The sequence below is a fragment of the Chenopodium album genome, chromosome 23 (assembly GCF_948465745.1).
Source record: "Chenopodium album chromosome 23, dcCheAlbu1.1, whole genome shotgun sequence".
NCBI classification, from domain to species: domain Eukaryota; kingdom Viridiplantae; phylum Streptophyta; class Magnoliopsida; order Caryophyllales; family Amaranthaceae; genus Chenopodium; species Chenopodium album.
The window spans coordinates 1,788,273-1,813,460 of record NC_137856.1 but is presented as its reverse complement, the minus strand read 5'-3'; the positions used below and the strand labels follow the sequence as shown (position 1 = coordinate 1,813,460).

Below are 25,188 nucleotides of genomic sequence, written 5' to 3'. Positions count from 1 at the left end.
TCTTATTCTTATTTTTCTTCTTCGAAAATCATACATTTCTTGCAGAAAAAACTTGTTCTTCTTCATATTCTACTGGGTTTAAGTTTTTTTGTGAAGAATTTCGCTGGAAAGGTACAATTTTGCTCTAATTTACTTAGAGTTTTATTTCTTTTTCTTTTTTTGGTGGGTTTTTTGTGTTCATTATGTTCTTGTTGTGCAAATTTATGCATGGGTGCTTTCATTAGTTTTCCTTTATGGATTATTTCATATACTGTATGTAGTTATTTTCTCTGTCATTTTGAGCTATGGGAAAAAAAATTTGTTTTTGTTTCATAAAATAATGTTTTTTTTTTTGTTTATGTCATTTGCTGATCTCACATAAAAGATGAGTACGAAGTGTTTCAATAAAAAAAAAAGGGTACAAAGTTTTTATTTTTGTTATGTTGAGATGGAAAAGTTCCACAGTTAAAGGAATAAAAAAAGAAAAGGGTATGTTTAAGTAATTTTAATAAATTATTATGGGTAATCTTTCATTTTGTATTTGTTTTTGTTTTTGTTTTTTGTTTTTTTTTTTTGAAAGAATCTTTCATTTTGATAAATTTTTATGGGTAATCTTTCATTTTGTTTTTTAAGATGGTTAAATATATAAAGATGGTAGCTTTAATTTTTTTAATAGTAATTTGAACAAAACTTTATACTACGTATTTTTCTTTCTATTTTTGATACAGGGTACTTTTTTAGGCATTTTTTCACATGACATGAGTAATTATTTCTTAATGCTCTAACTTATATTGAGGTTTCGATCTCTAACAAAAAAAAAAAAAAAAAAAAAAAAAAAAAAGGGGGGGGGGGGGGGGGGGGGGCGTATTCATCCTAATCTGCCTTATTTAGATTTAGGTTTTATCTTCTTTTTCGCGGTAACTTAAGTGTACATTTGCAAATGTACAAGATACTGATAATAACACTAGATTGTAAAAGGAAATTTTTTTGAGGTAGTTTGAGAAATTGTAAGAGTATATATATCTGTTGAAATTAAAGCTTCCAAAGAGGTTTTTTTCAAGGAAAGAATAGTCCTTTTGCAGTAAGTTTTATTAGTGATAGTGAGTTAGTATGAAGAGAATTTTTTGTATGACTTACCTTCATTGTGACAGATAAATGAAAGTGATTATGGTTATTGGTTAAGGATTGCTGTGTTTTTGTATGATGCTTGTGTATTTCACTTTATTTTACATGAAGAAAATAAATAAATAAATAAATAAATAAAGTTCGATCTTTTCATATATACCTTAATTTGATCCTAAGGGATTGTATCTTATGATGATTATGTTATTTTACCTCTTGGAAATAATACATGTTTTTTGTGTGATGGAACTACCTCTAGCAAAAGTTTTAGAACTTACCTATGTCAAATGTCGTTTTGTACGTTTTAACACGAATCAAAGTGGCTCTTAGGACTTCCAAAGCACACATTGATTGGTAAGTAGAATTACTGCTAGTCCATCTTTGGTGTGTGTATGTATGTGCAATTCTATGCTTGCTGTTCGCGGTAATGTAAGTCATATGAAATTATATTGTCTTCCCAAATATTATTAGCATGTGAACTTGTGAAGTATAGAACATTTATGGTGTTTGTTAGATTGTCTGTGGTAGGAAATGGATGCTCCTGAACAAAAGCAGGTACGAGTTCCTATGGAGAGGCCTGGCTGTGGATCAAAAGGACAGAAAATTCGACTATTGACCAATCACTTCAATGTCAAAATTGCCAATACTGAAGGCTTCTTCTTCCATTACTCTGTATGTTTCATCTACCTAATTTCTTAACAAATAGTGACCATGTTGAATAATAATGTTGTTGCGAAAATTGCTACAATTGAAAGTATTAATGTATTATGTTATCTCTTTTCTATCCTCCAGCTTGCCCTCTACTATGAAGATGGAAAACCAATCGAAATGAAGGGTGTAGGAAGAAAAGTAATGGACAAGATCAAAGAAACATATAGCTCTGAGATGGGTGGCAAGGAATTTGCCTATGATGGTGAGAAGACCTTGTTTACTGTCGGTTCCCTCCCAAGAAAGAAGTTGGAGTTTACTGTCCTGCTCGACAAGGTCTCATCTGAAAGGTAATTATTGATGCCTTACTAAAGTAATCAAACTGCTTGAGAGCTTATAACTTTGATACAGTGCTTACATTAGTACTATAAAACATCATTTTATTGTAGGACGGATGGTAAGAGCAGCCCGGAAGGCAATGGAAGTCCTAATGAGAGTGATAAAAAGAGAAGAAAGCGCGTGTCTCAAAGCAAGACTTTTAAGGTGGAGATCAGTTATGCAACCAGAATTCCAATTAAGGCAATAAGTGATGCTCTCCGTGGTATAGAATCTGAGGACTTCCTTGATGCTGTCCGGGTCCTGGACATAGTACTGAGGCAACATGCTGCAAATCAGTAAATTCAAATTTCTTACTCCTTGTTCTTTTTCATATTTTTGTCTAATCTTGTATGTACTAATTTACTGATGTTCTCTTTATATTTTATATAGGGGGTGCCTATTGGTGAGACAATCATTCTTTCGTGATGATAGGAACTCTGATGTCCTTGGAGGGGGTGTTCTTGGTTGCAGGGGACATCACTCAAGTTTTCGAGCCACTCAAAGTGGACTGTCTTTGAACATGGGTAAGTGTTTTCATATGTATGGTTTTATAACTCATATTGTTGTTTGGAACAACACTCGACCCTTAGTACTTCCTTTGTTGTGACCTTGAGAGCAGATGGGACGCTTACAACAGTTGTTCAGCCTGGACCACTGATAGATTTTCTCCTAGCCAACCAGAATGTAAGAGATCCATACCAGCTTGATTGGGTGAAGGTAAGAATGGAACTACGAGTGCTTCTACACTAGTCCATACTGTATAGGGACTATGTTTTCATTTGAGGGGTTCTGAAATTCTGATAAGTGATACTTGTCATGGTGCCTTGTATAGGCTAAGCGCACTCTGAAAAATCTGAGGATAAGAGTAGAACCTGCCAATATTGAGTGGAAAATCTGTGGATTGAGTGAAGAAATTTGCAAAATACAGAGGTAAGAGTTATCCATGCTAGCTCTATTCTTTGATATATGATGTCCTTTCAAATTTAATCAGTGTTCTGTGGAATGTTTTCTGAAGATTCACACTAAGGAGGAGATCAGCTGAAAGAGGAGGAGAAAATTTTGAGGAAATTGAACTGACAGTTTATGAATATTTTGCACAACAACGAAACATAAAGCTTCGGTACTCAGGAGACTTTCCTTGTGTTAATGTGGGTAAACCAAAAAGGCCGACTTACATACCAGTCGAGGTGATAAACTTGTACCATATTTTTTTTTTTTTTTTTTTTGTGGTCTTTCCATATAACTCTATCTTACTTGAACTGTTTCGTACATTTTTGTGCAGCTGTGCTCATTGCTTCCGCTACAAAGGTACACTAAAGCACTTACTGTCCAACAGCGATCTTCATTGGTAGAAAAATCAAGGCAGAAGCCACAAGATAAAATAAGGACTCTCACAGATGTATGCCTTGCAATCTTTTTCTTTAATTCATTCTGGCATCCTCATATCTTTTGCCACATTTTGCTTAAGTTTGTGTCTTGCCTTCTTGCTTTGCTAGGCAATGAGGAGAAGTAATTATGCTGCTGAGCCACTCCTACGTACCTGTGGCATCACAATCAACAACGAGTTTATGCAATTTGAAGGCCGTGTTTTGGCTGCTCCCAAGGTATCACTGCCCAACCCTCTCCACTCCCCTCCCTTTTGGGAAAAAAAACAAGGGACTTGTTACATTTTTTATTAACCTCTTTATGACAATTTCCTACATTATTTTTTATTCTTGCAGCTGAAATTTGGTGATGTGGAAGAATTTCCAAGAAATGGACGATGGAATTTAAACCGCAAGGTAGTTCACATTTTCTGTCCCTCAGTTGAGGCCTCTTCCCATCTATTTAATGTTTGTTCTGTTTGTTTTACAGAGATTTTCAGATCCTGTTTCAATTAAAAACTGGGTAGTGGTGAACTTCTCTGCACGCTGTGACATACGCAACCTTTGCAGAGACCTGGTGAAGTTTGGCAGAATGAAGGGCATTGTAAGTCCAACAAAAACATACACTTTGTGTGTGCCTATTGTACTGCACATCTTTCAGAATAGTAGTATATTCAGCTAATAATGTCTGAAACTTCTTTTCTTTTCTTTTTTTTTTTTTGTTTTCTTTCTATTCAGGAGTTTTCTGACTCCCCAATGTGTACTTTTGAGGAAGATCCACAGTATAGACGAGCACCCCCTCCTGTTCGAGTGGACAAAATGGCTAATCAAGTGAAGTCACGACTAGCTGGTCCCCCTACTATTATTCTGTGTGTCTTTGCTGACAGGAAAAATTCTGAAATATATGGTCAGAAACTCATCATCATTACATTTGATAATGTATGCACATCATATCTGTATTTCATATTCGAAGTTGATTGATCACACCGGTACCTTCTCTACAGGCCCTTGGAAAAAGAAAGCCCTTCTTGAACTTGGAGTTGTTAGTCAATGCTTGGCACCTCAACGAGTTAATGAGCAGTACCTCACCAATCTTCTGCTTAAGATTAATGCCAAAGTAATACATGATTTCATTACTTTTACTTTTAGATTTTATACTACTTTTGGTTTATATCTAATTATCTCTGACTTCCGCAGCTTGGTGGATTGAATCATCAGCTTGCAGTTGAACGCAACATTCCTGTGCTCAATGATAAGCCTATGATAATCTTCGGAATGGATGTCTCTCATGGCTCTCCTGGACAGTCTGGAGTTCCATCTATTGCTGCTGTAACACACTAAAACTCCTTTGACTCCCTCCTTTCACTGCTTGTTTAACTACTTGCTGCTAAAAATGGATTTCTTTTTCCAATATTTACAGGTTGTGAGTTCTAGACCTACATCAATATATAAGTACAGAGCATCTGTCCGTTCTCAGTCCCCAAAGGTTGAAATGATAGATTCATTGTACAAGCCTATGGCTGGAGGAAAAGACGAAGGCATTATCAGGTTTTTTCCCGGACTTCTTATCCATCAAACATCATTTTACTTTACTAACTAAATATTTGATGTGCATGATATATATTTGCTTTTTTAATAGAGAACTTCTGGAGGAATACTACTCAAGTTCAGACCGCCCAGTTAAGCCATCACATGTCGTAATATTCAGGTATGATTCCAGATTAGAATCTTAACACATGGTGTGTTTATGCAATCTTAAGATTCCATTGCAGGGACTAATATTTTCCTTCGTACACGATCAGGGATGGAGTGAGTGAATCACAATTTAAGCAGGTCCTCAACATAGAGTTTGATCAGATTCTTCAGGTCTGTTGCAAATATTCCCTGAACTGAATAGCGATCTATATTTTGAATGTTATTCGAGAATCATTCACAAAGAATGTGCATTATTGCAAATTCACTTCATTTTTCAGGCATGCAAAGCACTTGATGAAAGTTGGTCTCCTAAGTTTACCATAATCATTGCTCAGAAAAATCATCATACCAAGTTTTTCCAACAAGAAAGACCTGACAATGTACCACCTGGTTAGCAAATCTAGCACAATTGCAAAAAATTAAGAATCAGATTTCCCAAACAATTCAGAAAGTCGTTATTGACCTTAATTGTTGCCTTTGTTTTATGCAGGTACCGTGGTTGACAGCAAAGTCTGCCATCCTCTATACTATGATTTCTACATGTGTGCTCAGGCAGGAATGATTGTGAGTAAAGTTTTTTTTTTTTGGATGTTTCTTACCTTTCTTGTAAGTAGTAGGTTTTCATTAGCTCATCTAGTCTCTTGATTCTTTCATTTGCATTGTCTTGAACTATCCACATTGGACGTGATTTACAATTCAATGCTTTGATATGAATCATATGATCATGTTAGAGTTATGTTAAACTCGAACATTGGTGTCAGAAATTGGTGCATGTTCAAGTTCTTGGTCCAAATGTAGTGTCTTAGACATAATCACAGAATAAACCTTGCTACTGGAATATTTTCATATATATATATGCTCATATTTAGCGGGTTAAAATGTAGGGCACGAGCAGGCCAACTCACTACCATGTTCTGCTGGATGAGATTGGCTTTTCAGCAGATCAGCTACAAGAGTTGATTCACTCTCTATCCTATGTGTAAGAAGCTCTTGAACTTAAAAAGGTTTCGAAAAAAAATAAAAAAAGAATTGTCTTAGAGTTAAATATGCACAAGGAATCTAATTTAGAGAGTACACTTTAACACTACTTGCAGGTACCAGAGGAGCTCTACTGCTATATCTATTGGTAAATCTTATTGCTAACTCTCTTGTACAATCGTTAAAAACATTAGAATATAAAATAAATATACCTCATATTCACAACATGTTTCTCTCTTTTTCCTGCAGCTGCACCAATTCGATATGCTCATTTGGCAGCCACCCAAGTATCCCAGTTCCTGAAGTATGAAGACCTGTCAGAAACATCGTCAGGTCATGGAAGCATGACATCTGTTGGAAATCCTCCTGTGCCCGAAATTCCCAAGCTGCATGACAGAGTGTGCACCTCCATGTTCTTCTGTTAATTACAATGATCTGAAACGTTAGCCCCTCAGTTTATTATGAACTTATGAAGTATTTAGGATAATTAAATAACCAATGCACAACTATCTCTACGCTTTTTGCTAACTGCTCAATTATGCATATGGATTTGGCTGGCAACACAAGTCTGCAGGTCGTTGTTGATCAGGACTTTTGGACTAAATTATCTGTTGAATATGTTCATGCAGTTTGTAATCTTTTGACTATTAAAAGCTTTGATTGTAATTTGTAACTAATGTTTTAAGTCTGCTAGACTTTTTACTATGCTTGTTCATAAGATAGATTCAACATGACTATCTGTTGTTTAGAACGAAGTCATACAAAATGAAGAGATTAAACTGTCTTGGGTCCCTGCTCTAGTAAAGTGCTTAAACAGCAGAGGATAACGACAATGGTAACCTGCATTTTTTGTAAAATGATCGTGTTGATGCCCTAATCTTTGGACTGAAGGCATTTGTTACAGTTAGCTCATTGCTGTACTACAATGTGCAATGTGATAATAGACAACGGCAATGGTAACCTGCATTTTTTGTAAAGCAACGTGTGTGTTTTTTTTTTTTTTTTGAATGGATAAAGTAACGTTTTTTATTTCAATATAACGTCTTAAGTACAATTAGTTCAGTTCAATTGTGTATAATTTTGTGTTGTGTTGGGTCAATTTCAGTTCAAGTCATGTAATTTTAAGTACAATTAGTCTCCTTTCAAAAAAATAAAAAAAAAATACAATTAGTCAATAATAAATGTATGTTCATTAGTTAAATAAAATGACATATCAGTGTACCACTGCTCTGTTATCTGTATATTAAGAAAAACTGAATGCATGGAATAGCTGGGATTACAGGAGAAACAACAAATGAAACTTTCGATGTACGACTTTTATGTTTTCATATATACAAACTGAGTACACATATTTACAGCCAATTTACAAGTAAAAATGGAAGGCGAGTCGCACGTACAAAAAGTTACAGATAATGAACCAGAAATTAGCAATTCAAGCAATATTCAACATTTCAATCAAACAATAAAATGAGACAACTATGAGTGAACATGCTGCATTCTAAAATTTCCTTTTTACCTTTTTTGCAACTCTCTTAGGATTCGGTACTTAAAATGTACATACACAGGCTACTCACAAAGGAATAGAAGAAACTGGTAAAAAAAATAAATAAATAAAAAGGATTAAAAAGAGAGAAATAAAAAACCTAGGAAAATCGGCAGCAGTTGCAGACTAGGAGAACTGCCAGATTTATGAGAAAGGGAGGAGAAGTAGAAAAGTTACAAAGATGAACAATCTGACATCAAAGATGCAGACAGTCCAGGACAACAGTTAGCTTCGCTCATTAAACACTATAAGGTCGTACACTTTTTTCCACGGCTTTGCATCATACAACTGCTCATGAACAAATTGCTAGAGAGGTGCTGAGCTTGTTCGTCGGAGCTGGTACTTGGGTTGAGGAGGGGGAACACTTGGCAGGGCCTTCTCCACCTCCTGTCAAAAGATAATCATCATAAAGGGCAAAGGAAGGATCAGTCTAGAAATACACAACTTAGTACAAGTTTTTGAAATTGATCATGCTCACATGAATTAAATATAGTATATAAAGATGATAACATAAACTACACATCTATCAAGATATGGACTGATGAGGTTCACAGACTTTTTACGAGCCAATATATGTTGATTGTTGAGCTAGAAGGAGCTAGAAGGTAGTTGAATCCAAGACTAGAGATGGCTAGCAGACCTGAGCTAGTTTATAGCCAGCTGGGCTTGCAGCCTGCAGGGATAGGACCCGGGCTTGTAGTTCACAGACAGGTTACGAGTCTTGGCCAGGCTGATTCAAGAGGCTAGCCAGGCGGATGATCCAAGGTGGACCTTGACCTGGTCTGGGAGTTTGGGCAAGGGTCAAGGGAAAACCCGGGCCATTAGCCTCTTCTGTTAAGACCTTACTATAAAATGTCACTAACAATCACAAAATGCAAGATGAATATATGAAATAACGACTTAGTATCATATACCATGATATAATATTGAACTATAGATATTAGTCAGCATTCACTCAACACCTGTTAATGATTTAAGGTATTGGTCAGCGCTTTGAAAGCACAGACATAACTGATATAGTGAAAAAAATTAATCACAGGATGTACTAACACCCAAGAGTTACTAGAAAAAAGCTACTCCAGAACCTAAAATCAGCCTAGAGGCTCCAAGGGGAAAAGGCAGCTTGATGAATGGAGATACCATGTTTATCAAAACAGAACATGCAAGCAAAGAGCAACTTTACTGTTATGAGACTGACTTTCTCCAGGATATTGATCATGCCCAGCTAAAAAGCAGAGTGAAGTAACCACCCTTACCATTATAATTAGCAAACTGAAAAAACTACAAAGATGTCTATATCCATCAATATATAAAAGGAGCACTCTTCAAATTCTTGCAATTGTGCTCAAACTGCTTGGTTACACGGCTTACAACATATACGTCTGTCTAGTAAATTCCCGTCCATCCAACCAAAACCAAACAAACAACAGGAGTTACAGAGAAATTAGGGCTAGGATGAGGCTAGAAATGCATCTCATTTAAGGAGATCTGATAACAACTTCAGATACAATTTCATTATGAGTTGCCCATGCACAGAAGCAAAAGAGTGTGCAGGTGAAAAAGCCTAAAAGGCTAATCTCAAACCTAAAGGAAAAAGGTAGTTCAATGATAGTAAGTCACTAAGTATATAATTCAGACCAAAAGTCCCAACAAAGAAATCACAAAATTACTATATCAGCAAGCCACTGTTTTCAAGCCATCACAACCAACGAACAAGTGTGGAGTAAATTTCGGCTTTTTTTTGCTAAGACTGAATATCTTTTATTGGCAAGTCATCTCATCTGCCTTTATCCGAAACATTGAATCGGAGAATGTTAATTCAAATACTTACTTCTTAACCTTTGAAATTGTTTACACACTCTGATTAGAACCAGATAATTGATTCCATGCACACTGCCTAAAGAATGCAACTAGCTTGTGCTTTGGTAAGCAAACTGTAAACTGCTAAAAAATCATCTAGTAAGATGTCAAAATCTAGCCATACGAAATAAATGTTTATTCTTTTCTGACTATACACCAACTGGTAAAGTGAGTTCTCAAGTACACATCAACAATACTCTACCATACGATTATCCAATAAAAGACCGAGTTTCTCTCACTATAGGAGAAAGGGATTGAAATAGCACAACTTCAGCACTAGCAAGAAATAGAGACCTTTTATAAAGCAAATTTCACAACCATGGATTCGTAAAGTATGAACAAACATACCCTCATTCTCCGTAGCCTTTCATTTTCCTCTTCTAGCCTTTGAACTTTGTTTTCCAACTCGTTGGTATAAGCCTGTCCACCACAATCACAACTTTATCATGAGAATGGAGGATCAGAGACAAAGTAGAAACAAAATTCTACCAATTGGATAACAAAATGTAAGACAGGAACCGAAATTCAAACACATGCAAACCAAAATTAGAGACAAGAATCTGTATTTAACCTGTTTCCTGGCTCGTGAACGTGCAGCAGACTCTCTATTCTTAATCATTCGCTTCTGCCTCCTCTCTACGGTCTTCTCAACCACATCTCCCGGAGCAAGCCTTTTCCGACCAATTGCCTGTGTATCGGACAACGTTCCCATCAAAGGAGCAGTTGTAACAGCCAATTGAGCATCCGGGTAAGCTGTATCTGAGAGAGCTCCGCCACTGACAGCAATAGGTTGAGGGACATGGTGTCCTGGCATAAACATTGTCATCATACTATGCTGTTGCTGCTGTGGAAGCAGCTGGTAAGGCATCCACTGAGCATGTTGCGGAACATTCGAATGTCGCCCAGAGTTTGGATCAATACCCCCCAAGTTACACTGAACAGCACTGCTAGTATCATTCTCATTTCCACCACCACCACCATTACCACCAGCCGCATCAAGAACAATCCCAGCTTGAACCAAGAAATCTTCCAATGTCATCTCACCAAGTGTATTTTGCCTCTCAGGATTCCTCTCCTTCACCTGCTGAATCTCCCTCCAAACTTCATCAACCGTCTTCTTACTTAGATCCCGAGACAAATTAAAACTCGATTGTCGATTAAGAGATGCCTCCCCAAGAACACCCTGGTTAAGATTTTGAGCACCATTATCAACATCATTACTACTACTTCCTCCAACAGTCTGGTTAGCTTCCACAGTCCACACATTCCTAAGAAGCTCATCTAGATTCATACTACTTAAGGGTTTCCCCAAATTTCCCAACTGATTTTGTACCTCATCAAGTGTAAGGCTATACAATGAACCTTGTCTAGATAAACTTGGAGGCTTTGGTACTGAACTATCACCTATACCACCTTGAGATCCCATTGTTTGAGTACCCATTCAAATCACACACTTCAAAGATACTTATATATATCCATCTACAACACCTATCTATATATATCTCTTTACAAAAACCCGAAACCCGGTTTCGTCTTCGCAATCTCAATCTCAATCACAGACACAAACATAAACCCTATGTATTTGTGCAATGCAAGATAAACCCTTTCTATCAGAAATGACAAGTACTACACCATAAAATTGAGAAATCAACAAGAAAGGTCTTGTGAACAACACATGCAACCCAAATTATCTGCACCCCTGTAAAGGAATCACACATTAAACATTGAATCATTGTCTAAAAAAGCTAAGAAATTAGGGTTTAAGGGGGGGATAAAGACAACAAAAATGAGAGTTTTTGGGGAAAAAAAGAGGAACCCAAAAACCCCAAAAACCATACACAAAAAGAAGAACCCCAGATCAATAAATTAACACAAATATAGAATCATAGTACTGTATAAAATTATTAATATTATTACTACTAATTTAATTAACAAAAATAATCAACATTTAATACACAGTCAACAACAAGAGCTTGATAATTTAAGAGAGAGAAAGATAGAGAGATACCCACCAGATAATTTATTAAATTAGTCGTTAGAAAATCCCACCAGAATCACATTCTGCCATTTGAAGCTAATTTATTTATACAGTGCACAAGATCATTATAATGAGCACAAAAATAAAAATGAAATTTTTTTTTGATATTTAAATAGAAAAAAAAAAAAGTTACCCAGACAAAATTAGTAATTACCCAAGTAAATATGGAAGAATCCCATTAATTTGTGAAAAAGACACTACATTTTCTTCATCTAAAAGAGGAAGAATTTGGGGATTAAGAAATTGGAAGTAGAAACAAGAATGATGACCTAAATTAATTAATAGTAGAAATAAAATAAAAACCCAAAAACAAAAAAAGACCCAAAAAAACAGAAGAAAACAAAAGGAGATTTTAGAGTGTCAAGTGAAAGTGGTGTTGTTGGGATGGTAGGGAGGAGAGAGAATCAGAGGCTTCGACAGAGCAAAACGCCGCAAGATCAGATCTGGTGAATAATTTTCTTTTTTAATTTTAATTAATATTCAAAGAAAAATAAAAGAGTAGAAATAATCAGAAAATTAATTGTAATTATGAAATTATAATCATAAAATAGAAATGAATTGGAAAATAATTGTAAAAAAAAAAAAAAAAATTCAGAAATGTTATGTTTTGCTGCTGCACATAACTTTAAAGGGAGACTGGGGACCCATTTTTTATTTTTTACTCCGTATTTTCTGAGCAAAATTGGACCCATTTATTATACAGTACATTTCACCATAAGTTATGTTTATAAATTAATTTTATTTTACATTTCACCATAAGTTATGTTTATAAATTAATTTTATTTTACATTTCACCATAAGTTATTTTTTAAATTAATGTTTATACGGAGTAGTTTATAATGTATGTAAATATTTCACAACAGTAAAAATATTTGTATGTTGTTTTCGTGTTATACGGATTAATAATCTTCATTTAAGAGCAGAACGAGAATAATAGGTTTTAAGAGTAATTTTACGGTAGAAAAAAAATTATATTTTCCAATCAAGTTTTTCGATTATTACTTTGTGCTCTTGGCTGTCAGGATTTTGGTGCATGTTTTAGGTTAATGTTCTGTTGTTGAAGTTGTTATACACTTATACTTACATGTGCTTTAGTAAAAATTTTGTGTTCTTCAAATTGAATTACAAGTATATGTTTTTGGTATTATATGCTTCTTTATGAATGAAGAAAAACACATGTTACGAGTATTTTAATTTTTGTATTATCTATAGCTGTGAAGTTATATGCTAACTTTATAGTATGATTCACATCACGCTTATAAATTCGTTAAATAATTTCACTATAACTAAGAACTTGTTCACATTTACTGAACTGAACTGATTAGAGCTGAGCTGAACTGAACTGATTGGAGCTGAACTGAACTGAATTGAGCTGAAATGAATATTTTATGTGAGAGGGAAATTAAGAGCTGAACTGAACTGAACTGATTGGAGCTGAACTGAACTGAACTGAACTGATTGGAGCTGAACTGAACTGAAATTAAGTAAATGTGAACAGGCCCTAAATTGTGAGTGGTTGGTATATTTACAAACAAATATCCCGAAATCAAACTAGAGACAATCAAAATCAATATAAAATTTTCTAATATGATCTGATACGATCCGATACGATCATATTGGATAATGGCGAGCTTTGGATTCAAGTGCTCTTTGTTGTAAACTTGTACGAGTAATACTAGGAAGTATAGCATACATATACGAGTATTTAAAATCAAATGTGGGGTACATTGTATTTATTTAATTATTTTAAAACAAAGTTAGTTTAAACAGGAAATAATTCACACATTTTGTATTTTTTTATAAAAGTCACATCATAATTCTCCCTCTAAATGCGTGTAACACTCTGAGGTGTTGACAAATGTTGAGCATGTAACATTCCAATTCTTCAAAAGTGGACACTGGACCCCACCCCATCATGTTGGGCTGCAATTTATGTCTTCTGAATTTATTACCTCAATATATGGGCTAGCCCATTGTTTTACATAAAAAGCCCATTAATACACCGTAATTCTACTTTGCTTCTTTATTACTTGTATATTCCAACTTAATTTACGTATTTATGTTATTCTCTTCGTCCCCTTAAAGGCTGTCATATTTGATTTTAGATGATATTTAAGAGTTTAAAACATGTTTCAAAGCATACATGCATCCGCTTTTGCATAGATTAAAATTACATAAATTTGATGTTTCAAGAGTTGAAATTGAAGTAAACGTAACAAGGTGTGATATGATTATATTCGTAATTGGTGTTAAAAGAAAAAAAAAATTATTTATTATCAAAGTTTCTAAAGTTTGACCCCTCTATGATGTGATATTTAAGGGATATGGGGGAATTATATAAACTATAGCTTCAAATATTGCAAAAGTCGTGGTAATAAGGGAAAAAATTGAAAAGTGTAATTAATAAAAATAAAATTTAGTGTGACTCTGAACTTACAATAAAGTATAAGGTTTTTTTTTTTTTTTTTTTTTTTTTGGGGGGGGGGGGTGTTAAAGGGATAGCAATAGCAAGGATTATTTCATTAAAGGTTACATCAAATTGTCTGATCCCCTAATTTTTCACGACAAAAGGATAAGAAGTATTACATCGAATAGACTATATAAGTTATTGGGCACTTTATATAAGCTTTTGAACATCTTGAATTGTGAAATTTAAGTACAAGTTTTCGGACATTTCACATACGTTTTTGAAATTTTCTTATAATTATTGGACATTTGTGTTATGGATTTTTATGCATCCTTTAATTTAATATATTAAAAAAAAAAAAAAAGACCAGTTCAGAATTCAAATGAAAGTAATCATACATCAAGCCAATAAAGCATACTTCATATACTTACGACCTTTTTAACATTGACTGTTAAACGCACTGAAAAAGATACACAACAACTTTAAGCTTTTTACAGATTAATTTAATACATTAAAACAGACAAGTAGCCACATATCTTTGACTCAATCAAAGTCAAATAGAAAATGTGTAGAAACGCTCTGAGATAGAGAGAAATATGTTAATCTTATTTGATTCACTAATCATCAATATAAAAGTTTATATATATTAAGCTTTAATCTTTTATATAGCACGAGTACTATATTAGGTTATTTTATTATCTTAAATATTCGATTGAATTATTACCAAAAATTACACCAAGACAATATATAAAGCAATTCTCACTAAGAATAAGATATTCTATACTTCTCAAAGTAATTAGTCACTTAACATTAACTCCATTAAGATCGAGAAGCAATGGTTTATCTCGTTTAAATTAATCAATTAGTTTATTATACTTTGAAATTAGCATCCAAATCTCACATATAAATCTTATTCCAAATACCAATTTAGTCTAATCCTAATTATTGGTGCTTTAGTTATTCTCGTGATATATACAAATTATAAAATCATTTCATAGGTACGTTATTAAATCTTGTCCATTGAAGACATAAACTTAACATAAGATTAATCATTGTACAAAAATATTGCCAAAAAAGCCAATTTATTTCCTTATTTAGTCATTAATAAGCAAGGGAACAAATTACTCCAAACTCTATATATATGTCCATACGATGTAGCAATTATTTTTATTGAATTTATATGTACTAGGAATCAAGAATTGCACGTGCCTGTGTTGGTGGCTACCCTAACTCATTGGCTCACGAATATTCCCAAGTAATTTTTTAGGAGCCACTTGGTATTTAAAGGTAAAATAAAGGTGAGAGTTTTTATTTTTATTTTTATTTTTATTTTTATTTATTATTTTTTTTTATTTATTATAACGATAACATGAAAGAAGTATTTTCTATTTGATAATTCAAGAGTCGATAAGTTTTGAAAATATATAATAACAATTTGTAAATAAAGTAGTAAGATCTTGTTTTTCTTAGCTAAACTAAACTAAACTGAATTGATTTGAAATGAACTAAACTTAAATGAAATTAATTGTAGAGAAAATCAAAGGGCAGGGCCTAATTATATAAGGTTCAATAAGAACTACTCAGTAATAAGGTGCTTTTTGAATATAAGATAACTAATGGTGTAAATGGATAATTTAGCAACTATTCTAGCTTCAAAATCCCATAACCATACGAATATATGATCAACATATATAGGAAGGGAACAAAATTGTAGAGTGACTAGTAAAGGGGTGCTTCAAGCTAGTTAAGTCATTTTTTTCCCTTTAGAGTTGAGAATTTGGGATATTTCTTAATTTAGACATTCTACGCATCACTCTACCATTTTTTCTACTTTATTTCTTTGTTAAGACCTAGCCACTACTCCCTCTTATTAGCACCTCAAAATATATATTTTTTACGTTCGAAGGAGTTGAACTCGTGAGTTGTTAACTTGTATCAAATATCATTTTAAAGTTCGAAGGATTTGAACTCGTGAGTTGTTACGGAGTAGCTTGTATTGAATATCATACACAATCCTCAATTATATCACTAATTCAAGATTTCATTAATTCCTTCTACTGCCCTGATTTTGTTGTTCACGGAACTCATCATATGGTATGTACCATTAGATTTTTTTATTTTTTTTATTTTTATTTTTTTTTTTTTTTTTGTTTTGACCATTTAGCATAAATGAGAAGAAGTGAGTTTTATTATGCCCAAAATGTCTGCCCACTATCTTTTTTATAAATTGAAAAATTGGCAAAATTAATAATTCTTCTCGAAATAAAATATATGGTGTACGGAATAAATATTTGTGATGGAAACATAAAGATCTGATATCAGCTTTTCTGAGTTGGCTATTCATGGGCGTGAATAAAAACGTTGGTGGTCCACTAAATTAATTGAATTTAACACTTAAACAGTACTGTACTTTACTATTTTTAGGCTTTATTTTGTTTCACCAAAGTCATTAAAATTAGGAAAATTGTACTACTTGCCGATAACTTATCTTAGGAATCTACCAAAATTGTATTACCACTACTAAAAGTAGTAAAATACTCTAGTTGCCTTTTTGGGATGAACTTAAATAATGAACTACCACTTTAAAAATAATTTTAAATTATTTTAATTTCTCTTTTTATCGGTTTTCTCCCTATTCTCGATCCTCTCTCCTCACTGGCTACCATTATGTCTTTTTACTCCCTCCGTCCCCTTTTAATAATCTCTTATGGGCATTTTTTACGGAAATTAATAAACACAAATAAAAATAGTTAAAATACTTTTAAAAAGTAAATTGACATTGGGTATGCAAAAAAGTAGAAAGAGAAAGTAATAAAAGTACATGAGAAACAAAATTTACATGGAAAAAATAAGTTTGCACAAGTATTGTCCTCAAATTTGGTAAAAAATTAATATTTATGATTGTTGGAAAAAACAAATGGGGCGAACATTTTGAAACTAAAATTGGCCCATAAGGGACCATCAAAAGGGGACGGAGGGAGTATTATTCGCTCACTGCTATTTCATTGGCTGAAAGAAAAGGCGATAATTGGTATATAAATCGAGAGGGAGAGGGAGAAAAGGGAGTAAAAGTCAGAAGTAAGAGAGAAAATTTGCTTGGAACGGTGAAAATAACCAAAAGAGTAGATCATAATAGTAAAATTGATGGTTGAAAAAACTATCTATTAAGTCATATTTGTTGACAAAAGTAATGATTTTTCTGGCTATAAACTTATAATTATAGGTGTAGCGGTGTTGTTATCACAAGAGGTCCTTAATATGGTGGGGGGGGGAGGAAGAGAGGTATATGAGGTACCAAACTCTCAAAAACAACCTTAGCCCCATTGGTTTTAATGCTAAATCCGCTGCCTTCGAAGTCAGGCCACCATATGCCATCCTCCTGCTATTTTCCTTGACCGTAATAGGGAGTTCTGAACAAAGGGAGTTTGACATTCTCAGAGGCTTCTTCTCAACAATCATACGCGATAGGTTGGGAGCTTTATAAGGATTCCTTTTCTAAGAATCGATATCATTTTAGACACTCAAAACAAGGTCCTCAAAACGTCTAGGCTAGGCATCTCTCTTACAGCCTTGATGGCACTTTCACCATCCCTGTAGACAAAGAAACACAACATAGCAAGACTTGATATAGCTCGCATCAAAATGCCAAATTCCTTGCCGTCTACCTACCTGAAATGACCCTTCCGCTTAACAAACTCAAATACATATAAGTACTCTCCTGTCTCCTTGTATCTTCCCAGGGGGTTGCAATGGGCACCTCAAGTGCGTTGCATGCCCCCCCTTCTTTCTCGAAAAGGACATTCATAATCCTTACAATCGAGAGGTAGCCTTTGCTCTGAAAACACACTTTTGAAACCCACTGATCTTCACATCAACCCCTAACTCTTGCAGTCTTGCCACAATTTCGCACTCCCTAATAGCATCCTCATCTGCGACCTTACATACACAATAAGCTACATTTGGGATAAATTCCACTGCTTCGAGTAACCTCAGTCGCACTTAATGCAGCAAGTTCTATAACATTAGACGACAACTCATCATCTGCTTCTCACATCATTTCTTCTATCTTCTGTAATTGGTTTTGTTTCTTCAATTTAGTCATCTTATTTTATCATTTTTATTCAATTGTTTGAGAGAAATTAGGAATAGGAAGCTAATTTCTGAACATGGTAGAGAACGCTGAGACTTTTCTTCTGTTATTTTACTGGCCAATATCTTAACTTTACTGGGACAATTAACCAAACTCTTCAAACAAGTATTAATCAAGATGATAAAAATTTTGAGAATTTTAAGTGTAATAAAATAAAAGGGGTCCTAATCCGTCCTATAAATAGTTCATTTCATGTACTTAGATGTACTTCTATTAAACTAAAAAATTGGGTCTCTGTAAAAAAATTACCTAGACACTAGATAAACATAACCTAAATCCATCACACAATGAAGAGTAGAGAGAATTATATAAACAATTCAACATGCTAGTGAGACACTAGATCAAAGATATAGAAAAATCCGTAACAAAATGACTGCACATTACATTCACCTAGCAGCCTTAAAAACAACATTACATAGACACCCGCACTGGAACATTTACAAATTACAATGACCACCAATACAAATCTCTGTGATTCGACATTTGTTGCCAAAAAACCATGACCTAATCTTGCTTTACAACTCTTCAGGAGAGCATTGTATCAATTGTCAGTGAGGGCATCCCCAGTCTTCAGAAAGGGCATTAAGCCATCACCAACAGAACAACAATACCCTTGCCTTACTTCATATAAACATAAGCCTATACCTTCACAACACTGGACATGCAACAATAGCTCATTACACAAACAATATGCACCATATTAACTGTAATGATAGTCATGTCCGTCAGAACTCTTCAGCGATGAACAGGAACAGAACCCTCTTTCAAACACTCTTAAACTTATTAAAGACAAATGAAAAGCAACTGACAAGGGTTTAGCACACCAATAGTCATTTACTTATTGTGTTAAAAGGCATTGATGACTATGATGAGTACATTTCTCTGATGAATGTAAGTTTCCCAACACATTTCAAACCCTAGTTCTAGTCATGCAAAAACCAACGCCCACAGCCCCACACATTAAAAAACAAAACAATAATATAGTTGTGAGGTAAGTCAACGTTTACACTAGTCAACCACTCAACGGTGTACCAGCAGTTCATCAAGTCCCATAAACATATAAAACTAACAGAGAACTCCTCCATTCATGGTCAGGAGTGATGTTCTGATAAAAAACTCCAATGACGCTATTTCATTATCAAAAATAAAATAAAATAAAAGAAATAAAAAATAAATAAATAAATAAAAATAAACTTAATCCCAGCAGAAAGAGTAACAAGAAAAGGGGCTACCCTAGCAGACACACTAAACATTCCTCGCCGGATTAAAGAATACAGAACCAGCCACTTTGTATAGCAAATAATACATCCACACACAAGATTACAAGTTCCCTTGGCTAACTCATGGTTTATATGGCATAAGGATGATTTGGTCTTCAGAAGACAAATTTTCAATTTGCAGAAGTCCATTATATATGGTGTAGCCAGAGTGTAGGCAACAAAGCAGAGCACAAAAAAGACATTAAATCTGGGCAGCACAAATGGCATGGTTTTACCCTAGACAGGGCAATAAATTGTTCTGTAGTTACTGTTAACCCACAAGTATTGGCCAAACCCAGTCAGATTTACACCTAGATTTCAGCAACCTGGAGACATCTTTGATCATTTTGTGGAAAGAAAAAAATGAATGAATGAAATAAGTATGGAACAAGCACAAAATGCAGATGCACTTTGAGCAAAGCTTAACACAAGAGCCCCAAGAAAGTAATAGGTAAGACCAGGAAAAGGTGTTCTATCAAATTACCCAAACCTATGATCAACTCTAGCTAGAGGATACTTAGAAAAGGTTCGCCACAAAACCTCTGTAAAAAGCCTAAACTATGGGTTGGGAGGAGGGGAAGGGCGGAGGGAGGGAGGGGGGTTGATGATATTGCACAGAAAGCAAGCCTGAGGTTGCTTGCTTGCTTGAAAAACATAAGAGTTACAGAAATACATAAGACAAGTCATCAATAACAGATAGCATTCACTCTTCAGGCTTCAAATCAGAGCCATCACAAACAAAATCCCAATAAAATATCAAAAAAAATGACAGTTTAAACTTAGCACAAAACTATGGACTTACCTCTATGGGATGTACATGCACTCCCAATTTGAGAGATCCAGTGCATGACTTATCTCTTGATGGCAAATACATTTCAGAAGACGTGCATTATAAACTAACAATTAACAACTTCTATGACTAAAATCCTTGTTGGTTTTATATGAATTGGTTACTCTCAAGAATTCACAACATTACGGGCATGTTCTCATTTACTGAGCTGAGTTGTTTATGAGAGGAGGAAATTAAGAACTGAACTAAGCTGAACTGAAATTAAGCCGAAGAGAACAGACCCTACATCCCCTCCCTCACTCCCATACCAATGTCACCATTGAAAAAAGTAAATTCTGAAAAAAAAAATTAAAAAATAAATACAAATAAAATCTTATTTCACAACATCTAAAGCACTGAATCTCATAAATTCAACTTCTAAACCTTTTCGACATATAATGGCTAAGAGAAGCCCTCCTGCGTCAACAACAACCTGCACTTGAATTAAGACATGACAATGTCCTGTAATACACAGACTACATCACATGAAACAAGATAGTAAATTATTGATGAATAGCCAAGATGAGCAAAGAAGTGAAAAACACGCAGAAGTCAATGAATGCAAATTAAAATAAAATTGAAAAAATTTAAATAGATTAAAAGGAGAATTGATTCAAAAAGTAGAAAATATAGTAAAACAGGACAATAGAGATTCAACATCAGCCTCAGTAAAACATCCATAATAATTTTCAAAGTTACATAAACTTTGTTAAAAAAAAAAGTACTCAATGTCATCCCTGGCGCTTTTAAGACAAAATATACCTTAAAAATATTACATTGTTTAAAAAGGAACACAGGTAAAAAGAAAGAGAAGAAATGAAAACCAGCAATACTATTTGTTCGTTCAAAGACAACAGCCTTTCTAGAAGAGAAACAGAAAGTTGATAAGAAATCTTATAAAGATCTTGTTTGCCTCTTCAAACTTGGGAAGAATCACCACGCGAGTATTAAAAGACTGATGCACCTAATAGAGATCTGCACAATGAATAAGTAAAACATAAAAACAACTTCTGGAAAATTCAAAATTTTGTGGAGTAGAAGTATTAGCAAAACCAAGGATTCTTCTTCAAATCGTTACAGTCCAGGATCCATTGCTTAAAAATTGCCTCTAAATTCACTTACAAACATCAGTTATTTACATAAAAACCAAATTTTAAAAGACAGTTACAAGAATTTTTTTCCAGGGGGGCAGTAGTTTGAAATTTTAACAAATACTAAAATATGGGATTTTATTTATTTGATATATCAAGCTCAACTATTATGGGTTAATAGAAAAACATTTTCAGATCAATGAAAGTACAAAGACCTATCAAGCACTGCACAAATTCATAGCCCTTGAAGTGACGACCTTCAAAAGTTCAAATGTGCTCCACAGACTAGCATTTAATTTAACAGCTAAAGGCAATCACAAAATAGAACCAAGGCAAGTTATAGCATAATAACTCACACGAATGTTTCAAAGATACCAAATCAGGTCTCTGCATAACAGCTGCCAAACCCCAAACACAGGTATATGCAATCAGAATCAAGCAATCCCTTGCCTCATAGACTAATAAGATGGCATGTTACAGCCCAAATATCAAGTTTACATACTATAAAAAGAATTGCGATCATTTGTGCTGTTTGCTGAATTTGCTATTAAACACTACACAGATACGCCATAACACCGTCAAACAGAAGCAAATAACAACAATCATCGTTCGAAAATAGACAAACAATGCTGCATGAGGGATGAGGGTACACAAACTACACTCCATGAAGCTTGACGAACAGAGGTATGTTTAACAAGGGCTAACTCAATGTTAATTATGATCACAGCAAAACATAATGCAACACTTGAGGATGAATTGAAATGTATCAAACACCAATGATACTACTCAGAATTATAATTCACACCAATTGGGTACTTAAGAGTGCTAAAACTATTCAAAACAAATCTTGACATCACATAAATGAATGCAAAACCCAAGAACAATCTAAGACTTCAAGGCCGCATAGAAACTAGAAGTTTAAAGTCTAGAGGAGATGGTATACCTGTAACTATTCAAGAGCAACTCAATGGCCGCCATACGGTGCAACACCACCCATATGGCCATGCTGCGACCTCCCACCAGCCCCTCCTTGCCCCAGCTGCTGATTTGGGTACACGCTCTGCAATCCACCTTGGTTCCCATAACCACCCAAAACACTCGGATTCACTCCAACATTCTGCGCTCCATACCCACCATGAACCGCACCAGCACCAGGACCCCCCATTCCACCACCAAGTGTCCCAAGCAAGTTATTCAGCCCTAACCCCGCCCCCTGCGAAGCCAAAAGAGCTGTCAAAGCCTGTCCTAATGCTGGATTCAACCCGGGTGCAGCAGCAGCAGGAGGTCCCTGGTTATACCCAACACCACCAACCGATTGTCCCATCAACCCAGCCCCAGTAGCCGGAGGTCCACCAATTGCCCCTGCCAAATTCGGGTTATCCACCCTTCCTCCAAAATGCTTCCCTCTAGGCTGATGATGTCCCATCTGCTGCTTCCCCGGCTTCGGCCCATCAATCGCCTGCTGACAATGCAACACATGCCCCTCAAAATGCTTGTGAGGCTCCTCCAAAGCCTTCTTAGCACTCTCAACACCCCTATACACGAACAAACAAAACCCTTTCGGCTTCCCCGTCTGTTTATCTAACCCCAAAGGCCCTTCCTCAATCTCCCCAAACTTGGCAAAATACGCAGTCAGCTTCTGCGGATCAATATCAGCAGACACATTACTCACATAAATCTTCCTCTGCGTATACTCCGACATCGGCTGCTGCGGCTGCACCACTGCAGCAGCCGTAGTAGTAGGCACCGGCCCCACCGCCGCCAGCTGACACGCCGTCATCCTCCCCCCAATCCTCTTCTGCGGCATCTCAAGCGCCTTTCGTGCCCCGCTCCTCGACTTAAACAATATAAACCCGTACCCTTTCGACTTCCCGGAGATCTTATCGGTAACCGCCTTACAATCCTCGATATCGCCGTACTGCGAAAACGCACTCCTCAGCGTATCCGCCGTCGTATCCCACCCTAATCCATGAACAAAGATCTTCCGATGAACGGTATCCTCATCCGCAACCTTCCGAATACGAGACGCCACATCTGGGTGAGCTTCCGCAGCTTCCCGGAGTATCATCATCAACTGTTCCTTCGTAAAAGGTTCTAGAAGCATCGGAATCGGCTCATCATCAGCTGAATTCGTCGTATCACCTTGAATCTTCTTCGATTGTTCATCTTCCTCTTCTTCTTCACCCTCTTCTTCTTCCTCCTCTTCTTCTTCCTCTTCTTCCACCTCTTCTTCCTCGAATTCCGCTTCTTCTACTTCTTCTTCCTCCTCCTCTTCCTCTTCAACAGGCTTCGATTGTTCCTCTACTTGCTGCGGTTGTTGTTCTTCTACCTTGGGTGTTTCTTCCTTCGCTGGTTCTTCTTCTTCGATTTGCTCCTTCTTCTGCTGCTTCTTCTGCGGCGTAGAAGTTGCAGCTTCTGCAGATTTAGCTGTGAGCTTTCGCTTTTTCGCCATTGATGATGGATAGAATTAGGGTTTAGAGTGGGTGGAGGAGAGCGATTGGGGATTTAATTAGGGTTTTCAAAGGAGATGACAGAAGCAAAGGATCCCCTTTTTGTAGGTAAAGGAGTCAGATTTCAGATTAATAAATCTGCGATGTCTGGATTCTTTTTGGGGAGACCATGTTGGGCTTTACTGTTGTTTGTTTCGTACTTATACTGGGCTTTGTTCTTGAAATCAAATCAAGATTATTGTCGGTTTTGAATTAGGTCGGGTTCAATCGATTCAGATTATTATGTAATTATATACTCCCTCCGTGTTTTTTTAAGTGATACATATTGACCGGCACATAGTTTTAGGCAATTTAATTGACTTAAATAAAATAAGAGGTAAGTGGGGTAGTGGAGTATTAAAAAATTGTTAAAGAAAGATAGTGGGGTTAATAGTTTATTGAAAAGTAATATATGTGAGAGGAAAGATATAATAAAAAGTAGTAGTGGGTTTGGGTGGGGACCATGAGAGGAGAGAGATATAATATTTTAATGTATTGTTTTGCCAAAAAAGGAAATGTATCACTTAAAAAAACACGGCCGGAAATGGAAAATGTATCACTTAGAAAAACACGGAGGGAGTAGGGGTTAATGTATCCATTCGTACGGAAACCTCAAAATGACTTTGGTTGAGTTCGTTTCAGGTCTAATCAATTTGATTCATACCAAGTAATGGCTATGCAAGGTTAGTATATCCATGTGAATTGAATGCATAGTTTGTTTTTCGGGATTTGTTCTCACTGTCGATCTAGACTATGATTAGATTCGAATCAAGCCTAATCATTTTGAGTCATATTAAATTGTGGTTTGTGCTAGATTTGTGTATCCATCTGAATTGAATGCATTTGTTTTTCTCTGGGTAATTCAACTACAGTGTATATATTATCAAATTACGGTCGGATTAGGTTGCTTTTTAACCACGCTAGTCTTGTTCATTGACTCAACTGAATATTTTCATGTTATTGAAGTGGTTTTGAAAATTATTGAAGTTGTTATGACATTTATTAGCTTGATAGGGTTTGGGAGATTTTGTTAAAGTCAAAAACTCATAATATTAACGTAAAGTTTATCATAATACTCTTGAATTATTAAAAATTGAGTTCACTTACATAAATGCTAAAATGTTAGGACGGCTAACTGGACTACTAGAGAATAAAAATGAGATGTGAGGGAAAGTGTTTGATAGGTTTTTTTGGAAAGAAGATGACAGGGAAATTTATTGTGTGATGAAGTGGTTAGGAAATTGGTTCGCCTTTGTTAGGGCCTATTCACGTTTACTGAACTGAACTGATTGGAGCTGAACTGAACTGAAATGAAATTAAGTTGAAGTAAACTGGCCCTTATTACATACTTACAAAAT

General features: G+C 35.2%; 2 protein-coding genes and 1 pseudogene across 4 annotated transcripts; 1 reads left to right on the top strand and 2 right to left on the bottom strand.

Annotated features, from left to right (window-relative positions):
• The first annotated feature begins 1,509 nt into the window (after positions 1–1,509).
• Positions 1,510–6,589, top strand: LOC145609539 (protein argonaute 4-like). Its single transcript, XM_081664998.1, has 23 exons — positions 1,510–1,530; positions 1,630–1,773; positions 1,894–2,099; positions 2,199–2,423; positions 2,518–2,651; positions 2,747–2,844; positions 2,960–3,057; positions 3,143–3,314; positions 3,410–3,526; positions 3,624–3,731; positions 3,849–3,908; positions 3,982–4,095; positions 4,230–4,398; positions 4,496–4,608; positions 4,689–4,820; positions 4,912–5,039; positions 5,131–5,199; positions 5,294–5,357; positions 5,465–5,576; positions 5,677–5,750; positions 6,071–6,165; positions 6,281–6,312; positions 6,414–6,589. The coding sequence occupies exons 1-23, from the start codon at positions 1,510–1,512 to the stop codon at positions 6,587–6,589; spliced, it is 2,661 nt and encodes an 886-aa protein (XP_081521124.1).
• Positions 6,590–7,643: 1,054 nt separating this feature from the next.
• On the bottom strand, positions 7,644–12,123 carry LOC145607673 (ABSCISIC ACID-INSENSITIVE 5-like protein 2). 2 transcript variants are annotated; one of them, XM_081663266.1, is made up of 4 exons: positions 11,580–12,123; positions 10,139–11,266; positions 9,916–9,987; positions 7,644–8,094 (listed from the first exon to the last, which is right to left on the bottom strand). In XM_081663266.1, the coding sequence occupies exons 2-4, from the start codon at positions 11,006–11,008 to the stop codon at positions 8,014–8,016; spliced, it is 1,023 nt and encodes a 340-aa protein (XP_081519392.1). In that variant the 5' UTR covers positions 11,009–11,266; positions 11,580–12,123; the 3' UTR covers positions 7,644–8,013. The 2 variants fall into 2 exon arrangements, with proteins under 2 accessions (XP_081519392.1, XP_081519393.1); XM_081663267.1 differs by having other exon boundaries at positions 10,139–12,123.
• Positions 12,124–20,878: 8,755 nt separating this feature from the next.
• Positions 20,879–23,927, bottom strand: LOC145609280 (UBP1-associated protein 2B pseudogene; annotated as a pseudogene). Its single transcript, XR_014105996.1, has 2 exons — positions 22,285–23,927; positions 20,879–21,225 (listed from the first exon to the last, which is right to left on the bottom strand). The product of XR_014105996.1 is annotated as a UBP1-associated protein 2B pseudogene (transcript).
• Positions 23,928–25,188: the final 1,261 nt, after the last annotated feature.

Bases quoted from the DNA above. Each gene is read 5' to 3' on its own strand.
- LOC145609539 (XM_081664998.1), top strand. From the start codon at position 1,510: ATGCTTGCTGTTCGCGGTAAT. The intron at 3,058-3,142 runs GTAAGAGTTATC...TGTTTTCTGAAG, and splicing joins GAAATTTGCAAAATACAGAG to ATTCACACTAAGGAGGAGAT. The intron at 3,315-3,409 runs GTGATAAACTTG...ATTTTTGTGCAG, and splicing joins CGACTTACATACCAGTCGAG to CTGTGCTCATTGCTTCCGCT.
- LOC145607673 (XM_081663267.1), bottom strand. From the start codon at position 11,008: ATGGGTACTCAAACAATGGGATCTCAAGGTGGTATAGGTGATAGTTCA. The intron at 9,988-10,138 runs GTTAAATACAGA...TGTGGTGGACAG, and splicing joins GTTCACGAGCCAGGAAACAG to GCTTATACCAACGAGTTGGA. The intron at 8,095-9,915 runs GTATGTTTGTTC...ATCTTTTGACAG, and splicing joins AAAGGCTACGGAGAATGAGG to GAGGTGGAGAAGGCCCTGCC.